Source organism: Chamaea fasciata, unplaced genomic scaffold (genome assembly GCF_029207755.1).
Source record: "Chamaea fasciata isolate MVZ Bird 193981 ecotype frontalis unplaced genomic scaffold, bChaFas1.0.hap1 SCAF_3, whole genome shotgun sequence".
NCBI lineage: Eukaryota > Metazoa > Chordata > Aves > Passeriformes > Sylviidae > Chamaea > Chamaea fasciata.
This window is the reverse complement of record NW_027094088.1, coordinates 6,587,496-6,614,905: the sequence shown is the minus strand read 5'-3', so window position 1 is coordinate 6,614,905 and position 27,410 is coordinate 6,587,496. Positions and strand designations below refer to the sequence as shown.

Sequence of the window (27,410 nt, the reverse complement as noted above, 5' to 3'; positions counted from 1 at the left end):
CCATGGAGGAACAAAGTGGGAATCACTGGGCTCTCAAATCAAAGCCAGTTTGGTGCACACAGCTGTATTAAAGGCAACCCCACTGCAAACTTCTCACGACACACAAGGATCCAGCACAAAGCACCTACTGATTACAGAGCTTATGGGGCACGTATTTAGATGACAGTGCTATCAGCATGGATAACGGCACACCAGTAGGCAAAGCTTTGATCTCTGAAGATTAAGGACACTAGATTAATAAGTAATTATCTTTCCAAAAACTATTATCCACTTATTTTTTTGGCTGCTGTGATAAAGGGAAATCAGTGTGATAAAAACAATGCTGTCATGCAATCTGGAGTGTGGGATGGAGTTGCCATTTAAGTTTGATGGGTCTGCCATTCGCTTTTTTTTTTTTTTTTCTGGATGGCAGCCCCACCAAAATGAAGGCTGGGGCACGATAATAGAATAGCAGTGAAGGAAGTAATGCAGCACCATAATTGTTCTGCAAATAGCCTGGAGCACCCTTTGGGCACCTACAGGAACACAAATTGCAAAACAGGCTCAAAGTAGGAATTTTCTGAGTGGGATCCATGGACTTTGCTTTTCCCAGCATCATTCACCACCTGCCTCTTCAGTCACTAGAGAGTTGAACTGGGCCTTGGCTCAAGCACAAGTTTTTACTTCCAAAAAGCAAGCAGCTGCAAAAGATGGTGCTAAGAATGAGAGATAAATGATCTTTACTAAAGCCAGTAAATCTGAGAGAAGCTGCTTCTGTCTTTCACCAGAATACAGTTAATTAAATAGGATGATAGGTCAGGATTTTCACAGCTGAATCACCTCTTGCCCAGTATCTCTGTGAGCCCCAAGCATACAAGGACTGGACAGTATTCACTAGCTATCTGCAGTTCAAGGAGGGGAGCTGCTATCACTGTAATTCCACCACCTTCCAGCACTTCCCATGAACAGTAGCCACACAGAGATCTGAATGGAGCACCCTTTTGTTCTTTGGGAAAGATGATCACTGAAGAGAGGTGCAAAATGTGGTATGGGCAAGCTCAGACAACAACACTTTTACTAACAGCAGATATGAGCAATATAAACAGAGCACTGATAACCCAGACAATTGAGCCCAACATCCAAAAATAAGCATGTAATATTTTTCAGGTTATCTACTCATTAATCCCTTTTGTTCAAAGCTGAGCACAGCAGCCTGCTCCTCAGGTGACAAGCGACAGAGGATGCCGTGGAGGTTTTGGGTGAATCACAGTTTCTGGGGCAATCTCCTGTCTCTGCTTTAAAGAATTGTTTTTTTGCTGCCAGGGTAACAAATGATGCCCGGGAAAATGAAATGGATGAGAACCTCGAGCAGGTCAGCGGCATCATTGGCAACTTACGTCACATGGCCTTGGACATGGGCAACGAGATCGACACACAGAACCGCCAGATTGACAGGATCATGGAGAAGGTAAGAGCTGCCATTTCCAGGAGCACCTCTAAAGGGGCTCTGTTTTCCCTTCTCCAAGCACAGGCCTGCAAAGAACAAGGGACAGAAATAGCTCCTCTCTTCTCTCTCCAAATCCCTGGGCCAAAGCAGAGCTCGTTGCTGTGAATCTGCACCTTCAGTGCAGGCTGGGCTGAACCCTTGCTGTTGAGTTTGCCACACAACTGCTGGGGGACCCCTTAGCAGACACTAAGGCTCCTTCTGCAATAGCTCTGAGAAAGGACAAGTCCCCTTAGCTATGTTGAACTGTGGGGCTTGGATCTGACTGCCCTGGCACTTCCTGCAAAGTTTTAAATCCTCCTGGGCTTTTCCTTCCTTGGAAACTCCATGAGCAGCTCAGGATTAGATCACCTGCTTGGAGGACCAGTCCCCAAAGAAGGATGGGGATTTATTAAGCAAAGCTTTTCCATATGGTAACAGTGCAGCCAGTTTTGTTGGGTTGCTTATAATAACATTAGGGCAGAGATCTACCTGCTCTCTTGGAGGAGGCTGTAAATATATATATATATATATATATATATATATATACATAATTGGGCTCCACACGGCCCCAGTGGAATACCAAAGGTCAGCATTAGTTCTGCAAAATTACCATCTAAAAAGGCAGAGAGCACCGTTCCAGTGCCAGACCTGCACTGCAGGTTTCTGAAGCAGAGAGCAGCCCCCTCCAAGCCTGGCTGGGAGCTCAGTGCCATCGTCAGATCCCAAGATCTGCAAGCCATCTGCATTGGCACTGGCAGAGCTCCAGGCACAGGCACAGGCAGGCTGAAGTGACATAAGAGGCTAGATCTTCATCTGGTGTAAAATCAACACAACGCTCCACTTCCGCTGAGATTTACACAACCTGAGGATCTAACCCAAGGACTTACGTGTGGTGCTTAGAGTTAATTCTGACCTCAAGAGGTAGAGCTGGTGCTCTTGAGCCTTCTTACACACACACACACACACGCCTCCTCACACAAGCAGGATGCCCATGCCTGGTTTTCATGTCAGTTAATTATATCAGAGCCTAGTAATAAAAAATTAAGGAAAATGCTGCACTTAGGGATTCACTCCAAGAGCTTTCCTTACTGGAGGTGGATTCCAGAGAGAACTGGGTGAAGTATATGTTGTATGAAGGGTGGGAAGATCATCCCTGACAGAGATGCAGCCACCTGGCACTGTAGAGCACATGGCTTTGTGTTGGTCAAAAGTTTTCCTTTAGAAAGCTGCATGTGTTTGTTTGACTGTATTAGACAATGCACAGTATTACTGGGATGCCATTATGCACCATTTCATATTTCTGGGAAAATGAGGAGCATTGGGAGAATGATTTATTGCTGCTATTCATATGCAAAGCAGCAGATCTCTATGGTTTGAGAAGGGACAGGGAGTTTATACAGCCTACACCATGAGTATCTTTAAATAAGAAGCCTATGACATATATTATTTTCTCAAAGGAATGAGGATGTGCCCTATCATGTTCCCTGCTCATGTCACAGAGGCAGGAGACGTGTCCTGTGGGTGGAACTCAGTGGCATCCTACTGGTGCCTGCAGAATCCTATCCCAAAATACAGCAAGCCCAACAAGTCACTGTTCTCCTACCAGCTCAGGCTTGCAAACATCTGGATTTTGAAAGCATCGACCGGGCCCTGTGTGCACATAAAGCCCATGGGCCAAACCTCTAACCATGCATGCTGAGAGCAGTGAGCTGAGGGACTGGCCTTCCACAGCTATGTGGTCTTCTTACAGACTTTGGCATTTTGTATAGCAATGGCAAAATAACATTGGCAGCTAATGGGTTCATAAAATCACCCAGGGCCTTGGCTAAGGAACAGTGACACATTTGTGAAAGATGGATTTGCATCGTACACAGAGGAGTCGTCATGAGAGCAGCACAAAAATAAGAGAGTCTTCAGTCTTAGTGAAAAATAAGCCAGATTTCTCAGAGTAAGGACACACAGTAATGAGGTACTAGAAAAAGGAACACAATGTATTAGTAAAACCCTCTATAAAGACAGAAATTATGGCTAGCTGGATAACAGTGAAACCACAATTGCACACACATCAAGTCTGCAATGAAATGTGCCAACAGACCCTCATCTCCCTCACAGCATTAGCAGGGCTGTTTTCCTGACCAGCTGGAGCACTGTGCTTTGGGTCAGTTATGATCATTAGAAAGACCCTTGGCTGGCACAGTTTGCAAAACTTGGGGTGCATTGCAAAGCTAACCCAAAGTACCCCGGGATGCATCATAAATGCTCCTAAAGGATTTATGGTATACTGCATGCATGCACCCAAACCAGAGCAATCTCATGATGCAGCGATGTAACCTGATCTATCCACAGCAATCAGAACAGCAACAAATAAAAGGCTTTATTTATCCTTTCCTCAGAGCAGAGAGAAAGGGACAAAAACTAAAATGACAATGTGATGAGTAGGTCAAATGGCACCATCACCAGAAGAGCCTGGTCCTAAAATCTATCATAAATAGAAGGATTTTTAGGGAGGAAGGTAGAGGGGGCTCAAAAGTAGAGGGTGCCTGAAAGTGAGCACTCTGTCTTGACTTAAGTGGGAAGGTCAGCACTAAGAATCCTACTGCCTTCAATGCAACATCACCCACCAGATACTAATGTCTAAACATCATTAGGAACATGATGCCTCATCACTGTTCAATGAATATTCGTGCATTTCTTGACAAACATAACTGCTTCCAAACCTATTAACTTTTTAGGTAGCCTTTTGGCATCAGCACACAAAATTGTACTGTGGTAGATAAGGTCAAACTCACGGCTAAAATAAAGGAGTGAGGCTTGTAATGAGTTTTGCTGATTTATGCCCGTTGAGGAGCTGGCACATGCTACTGCACTAAAAATACACATCTACATAGCATTTTCCAAAACAATTACGGAGAAAAGCCCAAGATACTTCAGAAAGATTTATTGCACATCAGTATAAACATTCTTAAAGGATTTTTAAATGCATGTGGGAAAGTTGCTTCACCATTCTGTCTTCGCAAATTGGAGATTTAAAATAAATCTGTACCATTTGGATACACCCCAGAGATGTAGGAACAATCATCAAAGCTAACAAAATGCAGCCATCAAAACCACAGAAAGAGTTTGCTATTGGAGCCCCTGCTTTTAAAGCAGCAACACAATTCTCACCTTTCCCACAGGTTTGATTTTAAACATTGAAAGCATTTTCTATCTAGTCCCTCTGCTAGAATAAGTCGGCATGGCAACGTGGGGTTGAGTGGAGTTTTGCCAGTTTTTGTCAGCTAAAACAGTGTCTTTAGTCTTCAAAACTAACTTCTGCAGAGCTACAGAAAGTCATGGTCAAAGCATCTTCCTACTCAGACAGAACTCCTGAACCTCCCAAGTGGTGCCATTTTATTAATGGCGTTTTTTAATCATGGCAAGTGTTGCCCAAGGGAAAACAGTGCAGTTAATGGCTCAGCCTATGCTGGACTAAATTGCAGTTTGATTGCTTCAAATCACAGTAGAATCCCTGCCTTTTCTTAACTCCTGTTTATGCTGCTGCCTAATGAAAGAGGCTACTCTGTCTTGCACCTACACTGGTGATCTCTGAAGTACTGGCATCTCTCCCACCTGTTCCCTTTCTTTCACATGCAGAGCAAAGATATCCAGGCTTATCTTTTTAAAGAAATTTATCTTTGCCAGAAATCCCTACATCAGATGATCCAGCTTCTCTGCTTCTGGAGTCCCTACACTGACCAAAATTTTAGTTTTGACTAGTACCTGATGATCTAAATTAGACCACAGTCCAGGTCCACTGAATCTTAGAGGGGAAGCTTTTCCCCAGCGAAATGCAGATGCACACTGCCAGTTCTTATGCTGTCATCCATTACCATCAGTACCACCAAGTGCTGTTGACAGCACCAGCTACAGTTCTGGCACAGCGTTTACAGGAGTTCAGTGGAGCTGACCACAAACAGAAAAGCTCTGCCCAAAGGCCACATGAAGTAAAACCAGAAAATCTGTAATCTCCTTTTGGGTACCTAACACCACTATAAAAAGCAGCTCTCTAATATTTTCAAGTTTCATTTTTCTTTGACCTAGCCACAATTATGGAAGTACCCACAGAGGATTGTCTTCTTCCCTGTACTCCTTTTCTCTCTCATACTCTCTTTCTTCCCTGTACTCATCCCTTTCTTTCCTTTGTGTTTTCCCAGGCTGATTCCAACAAAACCAGGATTGATGAAGCCAACCAGCGTGCAACAAAGATGCTGGGCAGCGGTTAAATGCAGAGAAGTGCATTTCCTTTTAATGCTGTCCAGCAGGGCAGCACCTTCATGCTTTTATCATGGTATTTATCTACTAGGTTTGCACACATGCACATATCAGCCCCATTGTAAATGTTGTCCTGTGTAGTTTGTCAGCTTTCCAAAAATGATACTTGTAATTATTTTTTTCTAGATATCTTTCTTTCCAAAGGTTGTACATAGTGCTGATTTGATGGCTATAGCTCACTATGATGTTTTTTGGGGTTCTTCCTTTCCTTTCCTTGTTTCCGTTTTGGATTCCTTTCCTTTTTTTGCCCTCTCCTCATTTTTCTTTTTTTTTTTTTTTTTTTAAATGATGTTTGCTGAATGACAACACTGTTGGAATGCTAAACGTGCTGTTAACCCTTTAAATATACAGTATTGTTCTTGTAAAACTGTGACATTCCACAGAGCTACTGCCATGCTCCTGTCTTTGGGTATCATGATGTTTAAGCACTTAAACCTGCTGTCTTCAGTTCTTCATTGCCATTATCTGTTGTTATGATTTCATGATTAGACAATGTGGAATTATATTACTATAACAAGCATTGCACTAAAAAGTGATGTGATTTATGCATTTATGCATGAGGAATAAATAGACTTTTAGACTCCTACTTAAACGAGAACTTTCCCATGGCAGTAGCACACCAACAATGACAACAAAAGCATGCTCAGTATTCGGACTCTTTTGGGACTATGTTATACCAGCAAGTTTGCAGTTGTGCCACTTTTTTCTTGTTGATATATATATATAGTTATTAATCATGATCATTTTTTTTAATTATGAAAAAAAGAGGGATTTGGCACTCACCATTTAGCCATTGCCAGCAAAATAAAAAGCTTGGCTGAAAATATGTCAAAGACAAAAAGAAACAAGTGTAATATATTGGGTTCGTCTGCTGCTTTTGAAGACTATCTTTTGGAGGAAACAACTACCATATGAAATGGTGCAAAGAAATGTAATTTTTATAAGGCTCTCTCTTACTAGTCGCTATCCCCATGTGGTTTGTTATCGGTACAGTTCTCTGTTGCTTACCTAGAGCTATGCACACCAAATCGCTGAGATGTTTAGTAGCTGACAATTAAAAAATAATTAAAAAACCTAAATGAATGAACTCTAGATAAACTGTGAGATAAATATCATTTACAGCATGTAATATGAAAATTCCTTATGTCTCCTGTCAGTTTGTGAAGTGATTGACATTTTGTAGCTAGTTTAAAGATTATTAAAAATTATAGATCTCAGAATCCATGCTTGCTTTATCCATTTGTTGCCCTACGTGTCAGTGACAACTTCTTATTTGCCACTTACCTGGGAGAAGAAGTGCAAAGTCTAAAGACTCTTTACAAGAGCTTTTGTATTGTATTTCGTGGGAAACTAAAGATTTTGGCTTGCAATACTGTAGAAAAGGAACTACACTAAAAACTGCACTTGGTACATTCCAAGTGAGTGTTATTTTAAATAAGCTGGCTCAGATCGCCAAACAGTGAATCAAAATATTTTTCTCTTGTTCAAGGAAAAGAAAAAAATGAAATAAATATTATGGTACAGAAGGATACAGTTCCTTGTTAGATAAAATCCATTCCTGTAGTGGATTTAGTCATGTGCTAATACACCTCTCTTTAAGGAAGGCTTTGACCTACAGAATTTGGATAGTCTGCTAACAGTCATTTTCTCAAATGACTAACAACAACTCGGGTTTTGCTGCCAATGAAAAGCGTTATCATATTTTCCCAGGGATTTTTCCCCTATATGGACAAATGAGAATTAATTCTGCATGAGTGACAGTTCACTCATGTGTCTCACATGGCCGTAAGTCAAAATACACAACATAAATGCTTGAATAATTAAAACTGCATGATGATGCAGACAAGCTACATTTTCTTTAGCAACTTTTTTATTTTTGGTATCTATTGAAAATTCATTTATGCAAATATTTCCCCCCACTACTTCAAACCAAAGAATAAACCTCAGGCAAACACTTTTAATCTGCTGACCATTTCTAATCTGTCTGTTCAGGCATTCCAGTATTTGTGAGAGCACAGTCATTCTGCAATGTCAAAGCCTGCTGGGGGAGGGCAATAGTCATATTGGAAAATGCGTCACAATGGGAACATGCAAATACAAGGACATTTGCAAAGGGTGAGAAATAGATAAAAATGTAACAAAGATGTTAATGGAGGTAATTATTTTTTTGTATTTGACAAGAATGCACTCTATCTGAAGAAACTCATACTTCCAAAAGCCATTAAAGCTGATTGAAAATATAACTATTGCTGTGAAGGAACATGTTTTGACATCTGTTTTCATGTTAACCAAGGATCAGGCCCCAAACTAATGGGACTTTTTTCCAAGTGGGAAATTTCAGGAACAGAAACTTTGAAATGTTTCATTGCAGCTGTCTTTGTACCCTCCTCCACTGCATGCAGGGTCTTCTATGAGCTGGCTGAAAATTACTTCAGTAAATATGTTTAATACATTGAATTTCTCTGATATTTTTGGAAATTGACTTTTCTAGGATTAATTATTCTTGAAAGAATGCAAGGAAAGGCTCGAACTCATGTCGTTTATCACTACAACAATCTGCTTTTGTTTGTTGAGCTTTGTGCACCCCAAATCCCTGATGCAGCTGACTCAACAGGGGGGAAACCCCATCCTGGAATGTGACATTTCCCTTTTTGTCCCCTTTCCATCTCTGGTTGGCCCCTGGGTCCCTGATGCACTGTAGCCTCTCACTGAGGCTGAACAGGCACGGTGCAGAGTTACCTGCTTGAGGGCAAGGCTCACTAGAAGGAAAAGGACACAGCAGGGAGCTGGAATTACAACTCCCCGAGATAAAATGGCCACACTGAAAGGCACAAAGTTTGATAAATTATCACTTATTTCTAAACTTTTAATGCCATTTCACTAACTGTTTCTAGGATGGCAAGATCCTCATGTTGGTGTTGGTTTGAGGTGGTCATAGGGAAAAGGTTTTTTAATATTCTCAAGTGGCATACTGAATAAACCACTCAGCTGGATAAGTCAAACAAAAAGGCAATGTCTGTTGAGCTCTAAAAATCCACAATTAAAAACTTCTTTCAGTTCCTGCACTCTCCTCCTTTCCTAGCCCAGGTGAGAAATGGCAATATAAAAATAATCCCAAGGAAGAATATTTGGATGTTATTGATCAGCAGAAAAAAATTTCATAAGTACTTTAATAACTCATGAAAAAAGAAAAAAAATACCTTCATCAAATATCTGACCTGATTTCAGCTGGGAGAAACTAAGAAAGAAAATTGGAAAAGGTAAGTAAAAATCAAAGTGGGTTGCCTCTAAGAAACCTTAAAACTTCTAGGATGTTAATGAATCCCAACCTTAGCCTAAACCCAGAGCTTTTGAACCCAAGAGTGTTACAGCTTTTTGGGGTGACACCAATGCAAGAAATGAAACTATGGATAATACTCAGCATCCTGTGGTTTGACAGAGCACATGTTATGAAAAATGAATGGATTTGATGCAAAGGTAAAGTGAAAAATAACTATTACTCTTGAAGATTTGGTGATATTACTGCATATAAAAGAAAACTATAACTGAAAAAATCAATGTTGATCGATTTTAATTTGTTTTCAGAAAATGTAAATTATATTAGCTTACATGGACAAAATACATTCTTCATTTCTAAAGAAAAATAATATGCCAGAGTTTGCACAGCAAACTGTAAAGTGCCTCCTGAGAGAGATGCCTGTGCCATGTGACACACTTATTATAAATATAATTTTAATCTAGAAATAGAGATGATAATTACTCTCCAAAATACTCTGTGTGCCACACTATCTGCTGTCCTCCACAGGCTTTGGGTCTGGACCTGAATGTGCAGAGATCACCAAAGTCTTTTATTTAAGGGATTTGGATGCAGATAAACCGATCCACACAAATTTTTCCCCCCTCCTTCTTCCTTCTCCTGTGTTTACATGTGCACATACAACTCTTTTATTTTAAAGGCATTGGAAATGGAAGAGTTGAGTACTTGGTAATAAGGAAAATTATGTGTGTTAGAGACAGCTTAAGTGTCTGCACGGCTGCTGTGTGCCCCTGTGGGTGTAGGTGTGTGGGATGTGACTGCTGTCTGTTGAGCCATTTAGTTGCCTTTCTAGAGAGAGGACAGTTTGTTTGGAATTTAGTGGAACTCAGAGTATTTTTAAACCTGCAAACAGCAACAAGAAATGCAGACAGAGGAGAGAAACCCTGTTGAGAAGTTTGGGCGTTGGGCTGGTTGGATGGGGTTGGGGGGACAGGCTCCATAGGATTTACTTTGCCAGTTTGGATCCCTCTGTAACCGTATTAAGAGAGATTATGTTTGTGTTGTAAAATACCAAACAGTTTTGAATGTTAGTTTGTAAATACAAAATACCCTCTCCTCCTTCAAAAAAAGGAAACATCAAAAAAAATTAAAAAAATCAAACCCCACAAGATGGTGGTGAGAATCAAAATAAACCATATATATGATATATATATTATTATGTGGGATCATGCTGATTCCCACACATTTGGGATCTATTCCAAGTTCACTGCTGCCCATGCAAATTCTGCTCATAATGGGTAACCAATCTGGTCAAGCAGTGGGTAGCAGATGGAGGGGGGCTCATTCTCCTGGTGTGCTGAATGGGAAAAGTGGTGGCAGTGGGATCAGGGCTGCCTCCTTGCCTTGCCAACACAGTGCTGCAGGCAGTGGTTCATGGCTCACTCCCAGCCTGGCACTGCCTTTGCTCCACACTTTCCAGACCTCAGCTCCCTCCACACTGCTCCTGCTTCAGTGCACCCTACACCTCTGTTCTTCACCCCTGGCTTCTCTTGGCTCTCCCCACTCCCTCCTGCTCCCCCCCCAGCTGTTTGTTCCCTTCCTGTTCTTCTGCTGCTGAATTCACCTGCCTCCACTGTTGTCCCTCATTCTGCTCGCTTCTCATCCCTCCTTCATGTTTTTTACCCCTGGGCTTTCAGTCAGGCTCTCTCCTCCATGATTTCAGCAGGAGAAGCTCCAGAGAAACAAACAGCCTGTGGCTTTTCACTCCACAGCTGAACCCCACGCCAGTGTCACGCTGGAGGACACCTGCAAGGCAGTCTTGGCTCAGCCCTGACAGTCCCAGAAGCCATAAAATGCTTGCTGCCAGGGGAATTTTTTAGATAGTCTATCCAAAAAATTCTAAAAGGTTTCCATAGGCTGATGCAAACAAAGGTGTTTGGATAGCTGAAAACAGACAAGCAAGCAATGGGAAGATATTTCACAGAAGGGCAAGAAATGAGAGCCCCTTCAGGTGCTAAACTTCATATCTCTGGTCCACAGCACAAGTAGTACATCTCCATGAGACAACTGAAGAATCTTTCCTAACAGAAGCCAAACAATTCACTTTCCCTTCCTCCACAAATTTCATTTATTAAGACTACCAAGACTTCAGTTTTGGTTGATATTTTTGTTTGTTTTCCTTAGGAGTGTTTTTTTTTTGTTTGTTTTGTTTTGTTTTGTTTGTTTGTTGGGCTTTGGTTTTTTGCTTTTTATTCTTTTTTAACTTTATTTTACTGAAGCTTTTAAAACCTGTGTTTTTAAAGGTAAAGGAAGTAGATTTCCCTCACTCCCACCTAGCATAACTAGCCAGTGCTGGGTTTATTTAAGCTAAATTCAGAACACCTCAAGTTGGCATAAACCCCCCCATTATTTCAGAAATTACTTAGTAAGCTTTGCTATAGGCAGTCCTAAATTAATGTGATAAATGTTACCTTAAATACCTTCCTAAATACCTTAAATACCTTCTACTTACAACACAAGTAGGTCTTCTATCCAAATTCTGGTCAAAATTTCATTAAAAAGGAACACACCCATTCATTTCCACTTTCATGAGGGGTTGATGAGGGTTCCAAAGCATGACCACAAATCCCACTGTGCCAAGGGGATCTTTGGGCATCAAAACCAACAGGACACAAACTTGAGCAAAATGTTTTTAAGAAACCTTACCTATTTTAATTTCCCTCTATAGGATTCCCGGACTTTACACATCAACAATAATAAATCCAGCTGATGACAGGAACCGAAAAGCCTGGGTTGCTTTAGAGTCAGTTTATAAAAACTCCATGAAAACACATGCTGATAAGTTAATTTTGAAGAAACAGAAGCTATAATTCTGACATTTAGCCTTAAGCCTTTATCTTAAAAAGTATTTTCAGTGCCTACTGCACATTTCTTTTTCCTGGATTGAATTAGAATATGAGCAGAAATTAATCAGAAACATGAAATTTAATGAACTGCTACTTTTTTCAGGCAATCTCTACAGCCTTACCCTCAGAAGTCAACCCACATTCGTTGATTTTCTTGGCCTTGAGGTTAAAAAGAAAGTCTATTTGCCCTCCAACTCACGTATAATTAAGTTTTAAAGCTCTAAACACCCACCAGGAGCACTGGTAAGTCAGACAGCTGGAGAAGAGGAAAGGGCTGGGGCCAGAGGAGGGTGCAGAGGAGGAGAAATCCAAGCTGAAAATGGACACAGTAAAACCCAGGGTGCAAAGCAGAGTTGTTGCTGTGGCTGCAAGGATGCAGAGGGAACCCAAGGCACAGCCCTGTGACATCGCTCTGCTCTGCAGTGACCTCGTTTAAAGGCACAGGGAGCAAACAGCAAAGACTGGACAGCAGCGACCACTGTAAACACAGAATCACAGAATGGCTTGGGTTGGAAGGGGCCCTTAACATCATCTAATTCCAATCCCCTGCCATGGACAGGGACACCACTCAGTAGGTCATGTACAGTTACTTTAGTGAGCAAAGACTTGAGTAAGATCAGGGTCTCCGTTGATAATGAGTTGAAAATCCATAGATTACAGATGACTGAATTATGACATAGCTCTCTAATTACTTCTGATTATGCTCAACTGTAAAAAATAAGCTAAGAAAAGTCGTCTGGAGGAGGTAGAAAACTACCAAAGTATCTCAGTAACCTATCCAAAATATTTGCTTCTAACTCCCTTTAGAATATTCCCATTCAAAGAGAAACAGGAGAACTAAAAAGCCTTAATTCAACTTCAGTCAGTAGCAGTTTATTGCAGGGAAGGGCCTGACTTGTTAGGCATGAGGTGCCAGGCAGATGTTCTCCCTGCCCATCAAATGCTCCGCATAGCAGCGCCGGTGTCACAGCAGCCCCTCCAGGCTGCTCCTGGGTCAGCACTCCCTGGTACGGACACGTACAGCTCACCGCTGCCCCGTGAGCCTCAGCTCACCAGGGTGGTGCAGCTGGGAAAAAGGACCTGTGTGTGGGCAAGACTGCTCACAAGTCAATATCCCTACGTCAGAGGGGGAAACCGAAGTGGCACAGGAATATCTTCTTTCAGCCATCTTTTAACGACGAAGGTTCATCTTAGTTGAGTCTGGCTGGCAAATGTGTTGACAGGGCAGGAGCCTGAGTGAACGCAGTTCTTTTTCCATGGCTGCCTCGAGACTTTGCAGTGATACAAGTCATCCTACGCCTCACAAAATCCACCTGCTATTTATGGTCAAACACACACACACAGAGTGTTTCTGCAGAGTTTTAAAAGTGAGAATGGCTGCTGAGAATTGAGCTCATTATAGAAGGAGTGACATACATAAAACTATTTCATTGCTGTGTACTGGCTTTGATTTTCATCCCTTATTTAACTGTCCAAAACAAGTAAGGATGTTGTTAGTCATCTGGAGTTCCAGTCTGATAAAACACTAAGGAAAACCTGAGAAATGATGGGTGGGATTTCAGCCATTGTAAAATATTTGAAGTGTACTCTGTCTCTTGCTGGTCCCTGTACAGAACCGCCTGGAAATGCTCAGTTCTGTAGGTCTTGCCTCAGATGAACACCTGAAGCTGTGAATCACCTGAACACAATTGTAAAATTATTTCCACAAGTCCTTTGAAACACAGAAAATCTTTTTAATGTAAACAAAGGGTAAGATGAGAGTGACAATACTAGAGATTTTATGGGGTTTGTGAAATTGTGACAGAGGGTGAAACAGAATATTTGCTCTCCTTTGGCTCCTGAGTCTTCTCTCAGGGACTGCTGGGCAAGTATTCAAAACTGAGCCAGCACAGCAAGCTAGGTAGTTTCAATATTAAATCTGAAATTCCAGTTTTGAAGCAGACATTGGGTTACTCAACCCACTAACTAGGACACATGACTTCAGTCAATGCAATGTACAGGTAACAGCAAAATTAATCTGAAAAGCAAAAAAGGTGCAGGTCCACACCAACATCTTTTCAAACAAAAACTCTGAAGAATTGTCACTATCCTGGGAAAACTTTAAGATTAGGAATCTACTTAATGTGTTGCATAACACTGACACAAACAGCTCTCTGTGAAGCTGTGGTTCCCAAAGCACACAAAGTCAGCGCATCATGCAGGTTAAAAGAATTAAATATGATGGAAATGTGCGCGTGGTTGAGGGATATGCTAGGACAGTGACTTGCTGCCAGTGAGTTCCACAGACTTGGGGAATGGCAATGGTTGAGGCAAGACAAAAAATAAAAGGCAGAAGGGCAGGCGAGAAAGGGACAGCTCTCTAACCCAAGCCCTGTCCATCTCTTCTCTGAGATGTTGCTGGCAGAACTTCAGCCTGAATTAAATACTGAAGTGACAACACAAAAAACTCCAAATCTCTTGGGTTTGGTATAGTTTGAGTTTGGTCCAGCTCTTACAGAATATCCTTGATATCCTTGTAGATATTTATATCCCCCTGCCATGGGTGGTACTTTCTATAAAAAGTCTCTTTCTACTTACTTGAATGACCAGCCACATTAAATCTATTTTTACATTAAAGAAAATAATTTCTTTGAGTTATTTTTTCTTCTTGAAAGAAGTATTTCCCCATGAAGAATTTTCATTGCTCTATTAAAACAAACAAAACCCAAACCCAACAGTTTATTTAGACAAGCCTGAAACAAAGTCTAGTAATTTCAAAACTTAAAAGTACCACCCCTGGTTCTTGTTCTTTTGTCTGAGTTGAATTTCGGTGCTGACAGGGGATTTAATGCTGTGTTGGCGCAGTCATAAGTAATAGGAAGTACTGTGGGATAAAACAAAAGCCTATCCTCAGGGAGAAAAGCGGGAAAACAGAGTGTGGGAATGCAGTGGTGGTGAAGGAATGGGGAATGAGGAATAAAAGCAAACAAGCAACCAAGCAAAAACCCACCAACATCAGCCAAACAAACCCCTTCCAAAACCAGGAGCCCAACAAAGTCCCAAATCCAGTATGTACCAAAAAGACCTGGACACAACTACTATGCAACAAAAAAGCGGTGTTTCTGGATCAAATACTGTTGTGGGGTTTTTCCCTCTCTAAATTTTATCTCAGTTTCTAGGTGAACTATTTTTTTTTTTAATTCAAATTTTGGGCAGGAAAAAATAGTTTCTTTTTTACAGCGTCCCTCCATTTTTTAACTATCTCCATCTCTTTCAAGAAACAGCCAACACCTGCAAAGGCATATACCGCAGAATCTGATTTGCACAGCCGAGAGTAACTCTAGAAAAGAGGTTGTTTTGCAGCTCAGAGTAAAGAAAATATGCTGTCAAGACAAACTACAGCTGTTTAAATCATTCCTCTGTGAAGCGCTGGTTTCCCGCAGGGTGAAGTCCCGAAAGTGTATTTGTGCATCTGCAAATGCCTTCGCTGCTCCTCTGCCCAGCACAGCGTGGAGAAAGCCGAGAAGATGAAGTCATGCTTCCACAGCTTGTGGCTTGGCTTGTTTGTTGTCGCTGCTCTTTGAACAAATACTTCAGAAGAGGAGAAAACATTCCTCCCTGTCTCGAGCGTCCTCAATAAAATCGGTGTATTTTAAATGGCATTAAGTGTTTGAATAGAGCCCAGACTCTCTGGCTGTCAATGTGTTTCTGATGTTGACCCCCACATGCTGCAGCATATCACAACCAGATGGATGTAAGGATAACTAACAGCAGCACTGGAAAAATACTCAGGGATATTCCATCTAGTTTTGCTCCAAGGAACTTTGGTGACTGGACAGGGAACACCTTCTGGAGATCTGTATGGCTCTGGGACAAATCCTATTCAAAAATGCCCTAAACTGACCTGGAGCTGCTCCTGACAAGCAGTTAATGAAGGGCAGGGATTGCTTCTGCACATCCTTATCCATGGCATGGCTTTATGCCAGCCTGTGCTCTCTCAGCTCCAGAGACATAAGATCACAGATTGGTTTTGGTTGGAAGAGGCCTTAAAATCATCTCATTCCAGCTTCTCTACCATGGGCAGGAACACCTTCCAGGGTGCTGAGAGCCCCATTCAGCCTTCAATACTTCCAGGGACAGGGCATCCACAGCCTCACTGGGCAAAATGTTCCAGTGCCTCATTGTCCTCACAGCACCATCATCTCAATCAGAGCAGTCTCAAGACAAAAATCAGACCCAAAACATCCGTACTTGCCAAAAGAGAAAGGTTAGGTTAGAAGTAATTTTTTGTTTGGTTGGTTTTGTTTGGTTTTTTTTTTTTTTTTTTTCTGTCAGGCAGGGCCAGGATGTAGTCTATACCAGGAAAGTATGGACAGGAAGGAAAGAAAAATTCAGTCAGGAATAAGGACTCAGGGGTAAATTAAGAAAGAAAACACACTCAAATCTGGAATTTTCAAGGAAGAGGTGCTAACTCCTGTCTGTAACAGTGAAAGAAGAGTCTTTGAAGCCGCAGCTGGAAATTCAAGAGTTACTGAATTTACAAGTTACAAGCCCTCAGCTTGGAGCAGGTGTTCAGGTGTCCACTGCCACTCAGGAGACCACCCTTTATCCAGATGCCAGGAGGCATCTCCTGACAGCACAGGTATGAAGAAACCTCAAAAAGCAAACAAAAATCTCCTCACCTTTCTCCCTCCTGCCCCTAAACTATACATTTCCACTTTGCAGAAATTACTGCAATCAGGGAAACAAGCAGGAGCTCTGGGTAGGCCTTGGATTTGGCTGTGCAGGGACACAAGGACACAGCAGGCACCACAGCCTGCACTCCCTCAGAGACATGCTCGTCAGGATTTGTTTTAGAAGTCACTGATGCAGACCAGGGGCTCTGCCTGTCTTGGCACATCAGCTCTTGGCTGTGAGTGCCAGCTCTCCCAGGCACCTCATCTCCTTGAGCTGCTGGAGCCTGCCCTGACAGAGGGATGAGGAGCATGTCCAGGGCTCGCAGCCCTGGGGGGCTGCAGACACCAGGGAGAGATGGGGACTGGTGGCTCTGCACTCCCCAGCCTGACCTCCTGCAAGCTCTGGGCTGTGTCCAGAGGAGCCAGAGCTGTCCAGGGCTGAGCTGGGAAGCTGAAGAAACCCTTTTTAATGCAGCTCTTCAGGAAAGTGCTGGATTAGCTTGGATTAGCAGTGGGCATCGTGGCTGCACATAATGAATTATGTAAAATGGGCCTGTTAGTGTAAAGCAGATGTACAGCCACATGACTTCAGCTGCAGGCACAGCCAGGAATAAAACAGTGGATTCAGTTAAGGAAGAATAAAAAAGGGGGGGATTTCATGTATTTCCCAACACGCACTGTGTTCTACTGCTTTTGCAGTGATTTGTATAAACAACACGATACAGTGACTCCAGCATGGGAAGCAAGACTGAGCTCCCCACTTACAATTAGAGGAAACCAATTTTCCTCTGCCTCTCCATTCACAGTTACACAACTCAGGAAACACCACAGGAGCCTGTAGGAACGGCAACCAGCTACTCCTTAAGAGATACTGAAGATACAGTCTAATCATTTTCCATTTAAACAAAAATGCTTTCACCTAATAGGATTAGCCTCTGCATTTTGATAACATGCTTCCCTTCAGAGTTCAGTTTTCTATCAACTTAAATGAACCCAGCTGTCAATTAAATAACTAGTACAGAGACAGTCACAAGCCAGCAAGGATAAATACGGGGAAATTAACCACTGGGAAGAAGGAAAGACAGGACACCTAATGTTTTCAAAACAACTATAAATGAGATTAATTTAGGTTGAAATGTGGTCAACATCCCCTTTAGATAATACACATGGAAATGCTAATTTTGGAGAATATGACCCACAGCCCAGTGATATCAGACTTCTATTTCCACAGGCAAACTTCACACCAGCAAGTGCGAACTGATGTGAAAATACACAATGAATAATTTGTCTGCAGTGAGTTGGGAAAACAGCAAACACAGATGGATACTCTGTACAGACAGGTAAAATCATTTGATTTGAGCATTCAGAGAAGACCCCTTTCCTTCTACTGCCAGTTTTGGTAGATGGACTGGTCACAGGGACCTCCCCAGTTGCTGACCACTACCAAGACTTTTCATTCCTGAGCAACTTCATAAACGATCCCGCCAAAGCACAGCCCCCAGTTCTGGGAAAGCTTTAAACTTTAGATCTGCCCCTGCCTAAGTTTAGGCTAAGACACAGAACTGAACATATGTTAATGGACTGTCAGAGGAAAGAAGACACACACCCACCTCCATCTCCACCTTCTGTGACGCTCCTGCGTTATCCAGGGGCAGGGAAAGTGAGAACTTGCTGTGTGTTTGCCAGACACAAGTGGCAGGGCTTTAGAGGAAGGTACTGAAATGGTTTTAGCCTTTCTGCAGAGAATCCTCCCTGTGAAAGGATATGCACCCTCCACTAGGAAATTCACTTACTGATCACACCAGAATCAAACTTCTATCTGCACACTTTGGGATTATACAATTTACTGCTTCTGCAAATCTTCTGGATAAGATCAGTTTGTGAAGGGAAAACAGCCAAAACACCCTAAGGCTGTTCAGAAGAATACAGAATTTAAACAAATGCTTTCTTTGTTCCACTGCACTTCATGTTAATAGAGATATCCAAGAGAAGCTCTGGAGATTTCATCCCAGCCCAGCTGATGGTTTAGACATGATCACACAAGCTTTGCAGTGAATTTATACCCATTACTTTGCACCATGCTATGTTAGAAGTGTAACATGGCAGTAATAAACTCATGCTTCCAACTAGCATGGAAAAGAATGCCAGCATCAATACAGCAGCTGCTTAACAGCCTCCTGGTTAACAGCAATAATCCAATAATCCTATATTGCTACCACACATCTTGGACAATTTTGACACTAACACTGAAAAAAAAGAAAAAAAATCCAAAGGCAAATGTTCAACAGCCTGAGCAAGAGAAAGACTTCATAGCTGTCGGTATCAATAAATTGTGACAATAAAGATTTTCTACTCCTTCTAAACCATAGGTTTTGGATTTTGTTTTTTGCCTTTCAAATAGACTGCTTTCAGAAAAATGTACTTCATATTTTCAAAGAAACCAAAATCCCCAGCATGAGCATGGAAGAGGAAATAGAGAATATTATGAATGCTGCCTAGTTCAGAATCTAGATATTTGTCTGCAAAAAATAATAGTACTTTGATTGAGAAAAGATTTACAAACAAGCAAATCAAATGGCACGGAAGTTGCCGGGAAATGTGCGTTGCAGCATTTTCCAGTGCAGAATTTGGAGCTGCCTATGAGCTCCGTACATTTGGGTGATTTTCATTGAAATTCAGCACACTATGTTGCAGGCAGGGAAGTCTGCCAAAGATTTTATTTTTAAGATGCAGCAGCTACATGACCTATTTTTGCCTTCAACAGCTAGCAACTTCTCCCTCAAAAGAATAAGGAGGCATAAAACCCAGTGCAGATTTGAGTACCTGTGCTTTGCTTTCTCCCACAGAGATGATGTGGAAAAGCAGCAAGGATTAACAGCGGATAGCTACTGAGATCTGCCTGTTTTTCTTCCTCGTTCCGTTTTAATCTCCTGGTGTCCAGAAGAAAACGTGAAAGACTATGTGCCTGTTGTTTGCTGAGGCCCCAACACAAACAGAGATCTTGTCTGACAGCATCAGGGTAGCAATGGCATTTGGCACCCCTCCAGAACAGCAGGGTCCTCGGCCAGCCCCATACACAATCCAGTTCCTGCTTTGGCTGCGTGTCAGTCAGCTGGTCCTCTCACTGCAGAGATGGCAGAGGTCTCAGGAGCCCGGGATTTATGTAACACTACAGCAGAGGAGAACAGCCTGTTCCTCGGGCTTCCTATGGCTCACACTTCCAGGAAGAACTGGACTCACTGCCCACAGGGAGGAAGAAAGGGGTTTGTCCAATTCCTCTAGCTGGGACAGACATGGCGAGCTTCACATGGAAAGCGTGAAGTGCAAAAAAATAAAATAATTGAAAACCCCAGAGCAGCTACAGAGCAAATGGACACGGCTGTGCTGTGTCTCACTACACATCACTGGGGAAAGATGATGTGCTTCTTATGCCTCATTAGGACAAAACTCATCGTGACTTCCCCACTTGAGTCCCGCAGCACACACAAATCTAACCCATAGCTTTAAAACCAGTATGAGTCATGCCAAACCTTTAACTCCCCTACCACTTCATAATAAGGTAGACCAAACCACTGTTTTTATAGTTACAGTTTTTTGCCTGCTTGGAAACTGTCAGATTCATATTTTCAAGCTTCTCTGCACTGCAATCAGTGCACTTGTTTTTTTGTGTTTTTTTTAAACTGAAAACTGGGACTCCAAGTGTTTGTAACTACAGGAGGAAGCCAAACTCAGAAATTTTTGCAGAAAGTATAGGTGTGCCTATTTCCACTGCTTCAGAACAGAAATCTTAAATTCTGTGTATCTGCCAAGTAAAATCATTATACCTGATTATTTAACACTGCTGTAGATGAGTACTCCAGACTTCCTAGGCGAAAAAGAATGGAAACTTGCACCATAGCTTATAAGGAATACACAATAAAGGATATACAATAAAACTGCCATCAAAAGGGGCAACTGCTTGTGGCTCTTTAGGCACACTCTAATAACCCAGAAGATGCTTAAGATCAGGAAATAGTAATGAATATATGTGTATTTTAGCAACTAAGGTTACAGATTATCTGAAAACTGGGAATTTGGAACAGGTCTCCTGCAGTGCAATGCCTGCATTTACCCTCTGTTGCACATACAATACCCTTACTATAATTCTCTTAGTTGCACAAGCATACAAGTAAAGGAAGACCTTATTTATGATCCAAATCTGTCAAAAAATACCACATTTTTATTCAGATTAACAAATTCAATTCTCCTCTGAAGACATGATTTTTACTCAACTAAAGATTAACATTTCCTGATCACTGCTGCTCTTAACTAGAGCTCTAAGCAAAACAAAAAACAAAACATTTATGTACATTTTTATCCATGCACATAAAATGAAAGCAAAATAAAACAAAAATTAGGAAGGTCACTGCAGTGGATGATTTCCCAGAACACATTTGGCTGATGTTGTGAAGACTGACAGGACAAGACAAAACACAGGTAATGTAAAGCAGTCCAACTGAAAAGGAGGGACTCCTCCTAACCGAGAAGAAAAAATCAAAATTAATTCACTTGCTATTTCTTTGAGGTTGAGTTCTACCTTTGCTATTAGTTTCTATCATTTAAGCAATCAGGAGCTTTTTTCTTAAAATTTTACTAGAGTATATCACCTTTGATTTTTTATTGTGGTTTGATTCCAAAATAGAATTTTCTTAAAGAATAGAGAAGTATCTCACCCAAACTCACAGATTTCCCAATTTCCTGATACAGATCTCAGAGACGCAGTGTTCATCCTTTATCCTAACTCTCGGAGCAGTCTAATGTTCAGCAGCCTTCTGGTGGTTCATACTCAACAATCACAGCCAAAGAGGGTCCTTTACTGCCTCAGATGTTGCGGTGTATAAAACAAAAGCTGCCTGCACGCTATTGCCCTTTTAATCAGATTTTTCCAGGGCCTTTCTGCTGTGTTTGCCAGCACAATGGTGCAGAGGCCTTCCTAGGAACAACAACGTACGTGCACAACAGGCACCTGAACATCACCTGAAGTAGTTCCCTAAAAACATCAAGGGACAAAGATCAGTACAACTGGGCTTGGACTAATAATAGTCAAGCTGCTACTGGGATGAAGTGAATCAGATCTTCAGAAAGCTCTGAGAATGTTTCTATACTTCTGAATGTCTTTCACAAAGTCAGAACAGTGGAAGTAGGGAAAAAAAAGGAGGGCGTGATTTGGGTTCAAGATGGGAACTACCAAAGTCCCAAAATGCAGACAAAACACCTGAGTTATTTTAGAGAAGAAATGGCACAATTTAAAAATATGTCTAAATGCACAAGATAACTGACAAGGAGTAATTTTGAAAATTTTACTTTTAAAGGTTGGATTAATCTGGATAGAAAGCAGAAACAACATTGGTAACCTTTTGTAAAAAATAAAGACTGAAGAAAGTTCAACAGATATTTCTCCAACAAATAATCACTGGGCCAGAAATCCTGGTAATTTATTCTGTGATTGCTCATAAGTTTTTTTGTATTCCTGAGGATGCAAGCCAAGGAATTTTGTGTCTTTGTGCACAGCAGTCTGAACAGAGAATTCCCTCTGTGTTTATAAAAATTCTGTATTAAATATTTAATATTTTAAGATAGAATAATGCAACAAAAGTCAATAGCATAGACTGTAGCAGAGGTTACTTTGGTATTTTTGATCTCCAGCAAACAAACCCATTCTTGTTTTGGCTGGCTAAGCCTGGAACTCTTTTGATCAACTACTTGACCAAGCACATTGAAGAGTCCTGTGAAAGGTAAAAGCAATTCTGTGTCCTGCAATATCTGATATTCCTTCTAGTTCCATACAGTTCTGCCCTCCGCAAGTTTCTTACTTGAAATTTAAACAGAATTATACCAAAATTTTCCATTACCTTCAAATACACTTATAGAATATATTTCTTAGTAATCATTGTAACTGCTATATAGTCATTTTAGGCAGCCACTTAATGTTCTTTCTTATTAAGCAACCTTTACTTTAATGAGCCCACTCGAAGTGTCTAAACACTCCAACTACAGAGCACCAGGTCTTTTCCTCAAAACCCCTGCAGTAATCCTATTTTCTTCATATCCTCGGGTGATGGAGTAGTGCTTCACTGTATTTTAGCCAGGCACACAGTCTGAAGAGGCAGATACCACAATGCAACAGTCTCAAATGGATCCAATCAAGTTCCTGCAGTGAAGCTGGTGTAGTTAATGATTACTTTAATCTTATCTATATTTCCTTTCATGTTAAACACTCATTTGCTCTGTGCTACTAAAACAGCACCAACAAAAAGGACTTCGCTATTTTGTTTTACTTCATCTTCTTCTTTGTGCAAAAACTCCCATGTTTTCGTTACAAGAACATTTCAGTAACAAAAATATATCTTTCCCCAGAATTTTTTCTTTTAGCAAGCAGGTTATTGACTCTAGAGTTGAATTCTGAGAGCTGATTGAACAGTTGACTTCTGTCAATTCTGCCCTCAAGATTCCCATATTGAATTAATAACCCTTGTGGAACAAACTATGCAGGGAAAATATAAAGACACATTTTTTTTTTTTCCCCAATGAGATTCTGCTGACACAATCCACTGATACAGAAAACAACAAAGATACCCAAGCACAAGATTGGCTGTAGTGATAAGACACCCCAGCACCACTGGCAGAGGAGAAGTGAACACAGGGAAAACATGCAAGAAATTGGAGAGTCAGAGTGCTGATTTCTTCCAGAGGACACAAGGTGTTTCTGGCTCTGCTAGCTACAAGCAACTGAGAAAAGCCAGTAGGGACAGCCTGTCAGCCAGCAGAGAGGCTGGAGCACACAGGAAGCTCAGCAAGGACACAACAGCCAACACCTTCCCTTTCCAAAAGGCTCAGGGTGAGCAGGAGCTTGTGCAGAGCTTCCCTGCTCAGAGCTCACACCAAGGAACCAAAATCTCTCAGAACCAAGAGCACTGCCTGGATGTGGATTGACAACAGCACAGTGACACGCATAGCTCTAGGCCGGGCACAGAAGCATTCCAGCAGCTGAGTCACAGCACCAGGGAGCTGTGAGTGGGTGGGAAGCAGTTAGAAAACCACAAGCCTACCACGGGATGACTGTCAGAGATGACTGGTGGGTTTTGCTTTGAACCAGTTTGTGACGAGTGCAGATATTTGAATGCTGCTGTTTCTTTTACACAGATAATGGCAGCAGCCTTTTGTGGATTGTGTTGCTTTGGCTATAAAGTCACAGTCACTTTACCAGGTGGTCAAAATGACTCTACATGAGATGAGTTCTGATGGGACTTACAGTCTGTGAGCAGCTACTGCCTTTGTGATCAACATGCAAATATGAAAGTGTCGGACCACAGTAACAAGCACCTATTGAAGTGAGCCCAGACTTTTTTATTATGGAAACACACATTTTAAAACAGAACAAACGATGGGGTACATGAGGTGGGTTGCTGTCCAGACTGGAGAAGGTACCAAGCAGACCTTATAGTGGTGTTTCAGTACCTACAGGAGAACTACAAGAGAGCTGGAAAGGGGCTTTTGACAAGAATATGGAGCGATAGAAGGAGGAGGAATAGCTTCCCACTGACATAGAATAGGTTTAGATTAGATGTTAGGAAAAAAATCTTCACTGTGAGGGTGGTGAGACACTGGAACAGATTGCCTAGAATAAGTTGTGGATGCCCTGTCCCTGAAAACATTCAAGACCAAATTGGAAGGGGTTCTCGAGCAACCTGATCTAGTGGGCGGCATCCCTGTCTGCCCACAGGAGGGGGCTTGGAACCAGATGAGCTTTAAGGCTCCTTCAACCCAAACCATTCCATGATTCTATTTTCTGATTTGCTTGAGCCAGGAGCAGTCAGATGCTGCATGTTATATGGCACAGCTCCAAGGCTGAATTATTATCCTGTGTATGACAGAAGCATTGAACACCCAAAGAATCACAGAATGGTTTGGGTTGGAAGGGACCTCAAAGACCATTTGATTCCATCTCCTCTGCCATGGGAAGAGCCATCTTTGACTAAACCAGCCTGTTCAGAGCCCCATCCAACCTATCCTTGATACAGAACTTGGAGTGAAAGAAATAGTGCCTGTCGTCCAAAAGCAGTGGACTCACCTGATCTGAAGAAAAAAAGATGAAACTTGTCCCACGCTGTCATTATGGAAAGAGCTATTTGCATCCATACTGGACAGATCAATGAAGGGAATTTCTATCTTTTCTGCTTTTAAAGCCCCCAGAAATCCATGATTTTTGAGTAGATCTTGGAAGAACATCTGGATACACTGTGCATGACTTCATATATTACTTTTACCCTCTTCAGGCAAAAAAACCCAACAGACTAGACATTTCATAAAATGTTTTTCATCCATCAGGACTTGCTTGAGATGAGATTTGTTGAAACATATGGCATAACAGTACCTCCTAAACAGAGGTATTTATTAAAGAAAACAGTGATAAATATAGCTCCAAATAAACAGCTTTCAGTAAGAAAAGCTCTCCAGCTTTACCTCCCTTGTTTATTCAGGCTAGACCTTCCTTGGAGCACTGTGTACCACACAGACAGCCAACAGCTGAATATTAGTGCAAAATATTACAGTGTCATTATGGTTTGCTTAAAACTGACTTTATACTGCTCTGGCTCCTCTTTTCCAAAAACAGTCCTTGGCCAAAACAAACCAGCAAAGCAAAAAAGCTCACTGAGAACAGAATTGTTTATTCCAAAGGAGATAACCAGAAAGATGAAGGACAGACTGACTGCTGGCATGGAAAATGGCTCAAAGACATCTGTTTAACAGCTGACCCACACCCACTGCACAGTGGACTGAAACATCTACCGATTAGCTACTGAAATCTCCAGTTTATAGCTCAGTATTGGTTTGGTGCATTAAAGGGCTGGGGGTTAAACTGTTGGAGCTCAGCAATGAAAGCACAGGGACAGGCCAGAGCACTGGGGGTTCTGACCTCTGTGGTCTCACTATTCCCACCCACCAGCCAGAACTAAATTATTTAGAGAACCCAAGTTCAACAGCTGTGTTCTGTACATTTAATATTACCAATACAAGCAATACTGAAGTGTTTCACTGGTGTATTGGGATTAAGGGAGAAACACTGCTAAGGCCTAAGCTGCTCTGGAAATAGGTATGAGCAGTACCAAGAGAAATGTACATTTGCAACCCAACTTTACCAACAGTCCAGATTTTACAAGCACTTTGTGCAAATTAAACTGAAGGACTGGGACTGAGGTGCTTGCCTTACCACAGCAGTCTGCCTGCAGTCCCATGACAGCATTGCAGCAAGTCAGAGTAATTGATGACTTAGTTCTATCATAGCAACCAAATTCTTCAAATTCTAGTTTTTGAAATTTATTTTACTAAAACCAGATAGGATTTGGAAGGATTGAACACCTGTCACTTTCTCTGTCCGTCACTTATTGCCCATCTGCAGCTGACAAAAGTGTTAAAGGATACAAATAGCAAAGGGAAGAAATGCAGAGCAGCAAATCTTTTCTTTGATTTGCATAGTTTCTCCAGGCATAAATTCAGCAAAAGGCACAGATTTTCTCTCTAATGGTTTCCCTAGTCTAACAATTTGCAAAAGAAGCGAAGTCCAGAAGAATGGAATCTCTCATCCTTGATATCAAGGGCATCTGAAAGCTTTTAACCTTTAATGCAGCGTGGACTTCAGCATTGCCTTCACACACAGATAGAGGAGAACTGTGATAGAAAGCTGCCAAATCCCAAATGCCCAGATCAAACGAGCACTTGCTCTTTAATTAATAAGGACACAGATGTAAAGAAGAAAATTTCAGGCCCTCTACAGGCAAGAAGTGAGTTTAGGACTCCAGAGACAAAAGATCAAATACCACCTGTTCCCACCTAGGGTATGACCTACAGCATCCCAAACTAGGCTTCCTTTTCTAACCCATTGGAAGCCACATCTCCCTACACCTGCTCCGTTGTAGGGATTATCTAAGTGAGCCTCACTGGGCCCCTTTTCTTTTATATGCAGACACTTCCGGCTGAAGAATATTTTTTGTTTCCTTTTTTTAACTAAAACCTGGAAGTAAACAGGTTCAGCTTGTGGTCTCTTACTGCTGGCACTCCCATTATGAATGATTCAAGGCTGCTCCTGCCACAGAGGTCACTGCTCCATCACAGCTGGTTTGTTCAGCCTATGCTGTGCTTTGCATTTGTATTTTTTTTAATCTGTGTTTTGCATGCTTGTAACAATTCACTGTATTGATTCACTCAGAGCAATAGGACTCTTTGGACATCAGGAAGATAAACCACTTTAAATATTTGCTATTACAGAATAACTCCAGTCTGAAGTTTATTTACTATGATGCCCTAGGTAATTTCACTTCTAAATCTCTTTTTTATTCTTAGTTTGTATTATGACTTACCATCTGATGCTGGGAGCTCTAGAAGAGATGGCATTCAGCCTGGGTGGGCAGAACAGGGACACCTAGAGAACTCGAGAACAGGACAAGCACATCTTTCATCTTTCTTTCCCTGCTTTCATGCAATAAATCTCTCTGGCTCTCCAGCTCAGCCCTCTGCTCTATCCCCCCAACACAGACAAAAGTGACCTCCATGATCTCATATACTTCTGACCAAAACAGAGACTATCATGAAAATGTGACTCAGGGGCTCAGAGACAGTCCATATAAACATTCTTGTATCTCATCCTGCCATGTCAGTATTTCAACACGGCTTTTAGTCACTGTTCTTAAAACTCACACAAAAAGGCTCAGCCCTAGACACACTCCTTCATGATCTGAAATCTCAATGCAGCACATTTGCTTTGTCCCTTTCTTTTCTTC

At 41.7% G+C, this 27,410-nt stretch overlaps 1 protein-coding gene across 2 annotated transcripts in view; it reads left to right on the top strand.

Annotated features, from left to right (window-relative positions):
* The window catches only part of SNAP25 (synaptosome associated protein 25), a 62,709-nt gene extending 54,690 nt beyond the window's left edge, over nucleotides 1-8,019 (top strand). The window contains exons 7-8 of one of the 2 annotated variants that reach the window (XM_066177835.1): nucleotides 1,303-1,447; nucleotides 5,659-8,019. In XM_066177835.1, the coding sequence (XP_066033932.1) occupies nucleotides 1,303-1,447; nucleotides 5,659-5,727 (214 nt within the window). In that variant the 3' untranslated portion in view covers nucleotides 5,728-8,019. The remainder of the gene's footprint in view (nucleotides 1-1,302; nucleotides 1,448-5,658) is intronic. The other variant, XM_066177834.1, reaches the window with a different exon arrangement.
* Nucleotides 8,020-27,410: the final 19,391 nt, after the last annotated feature.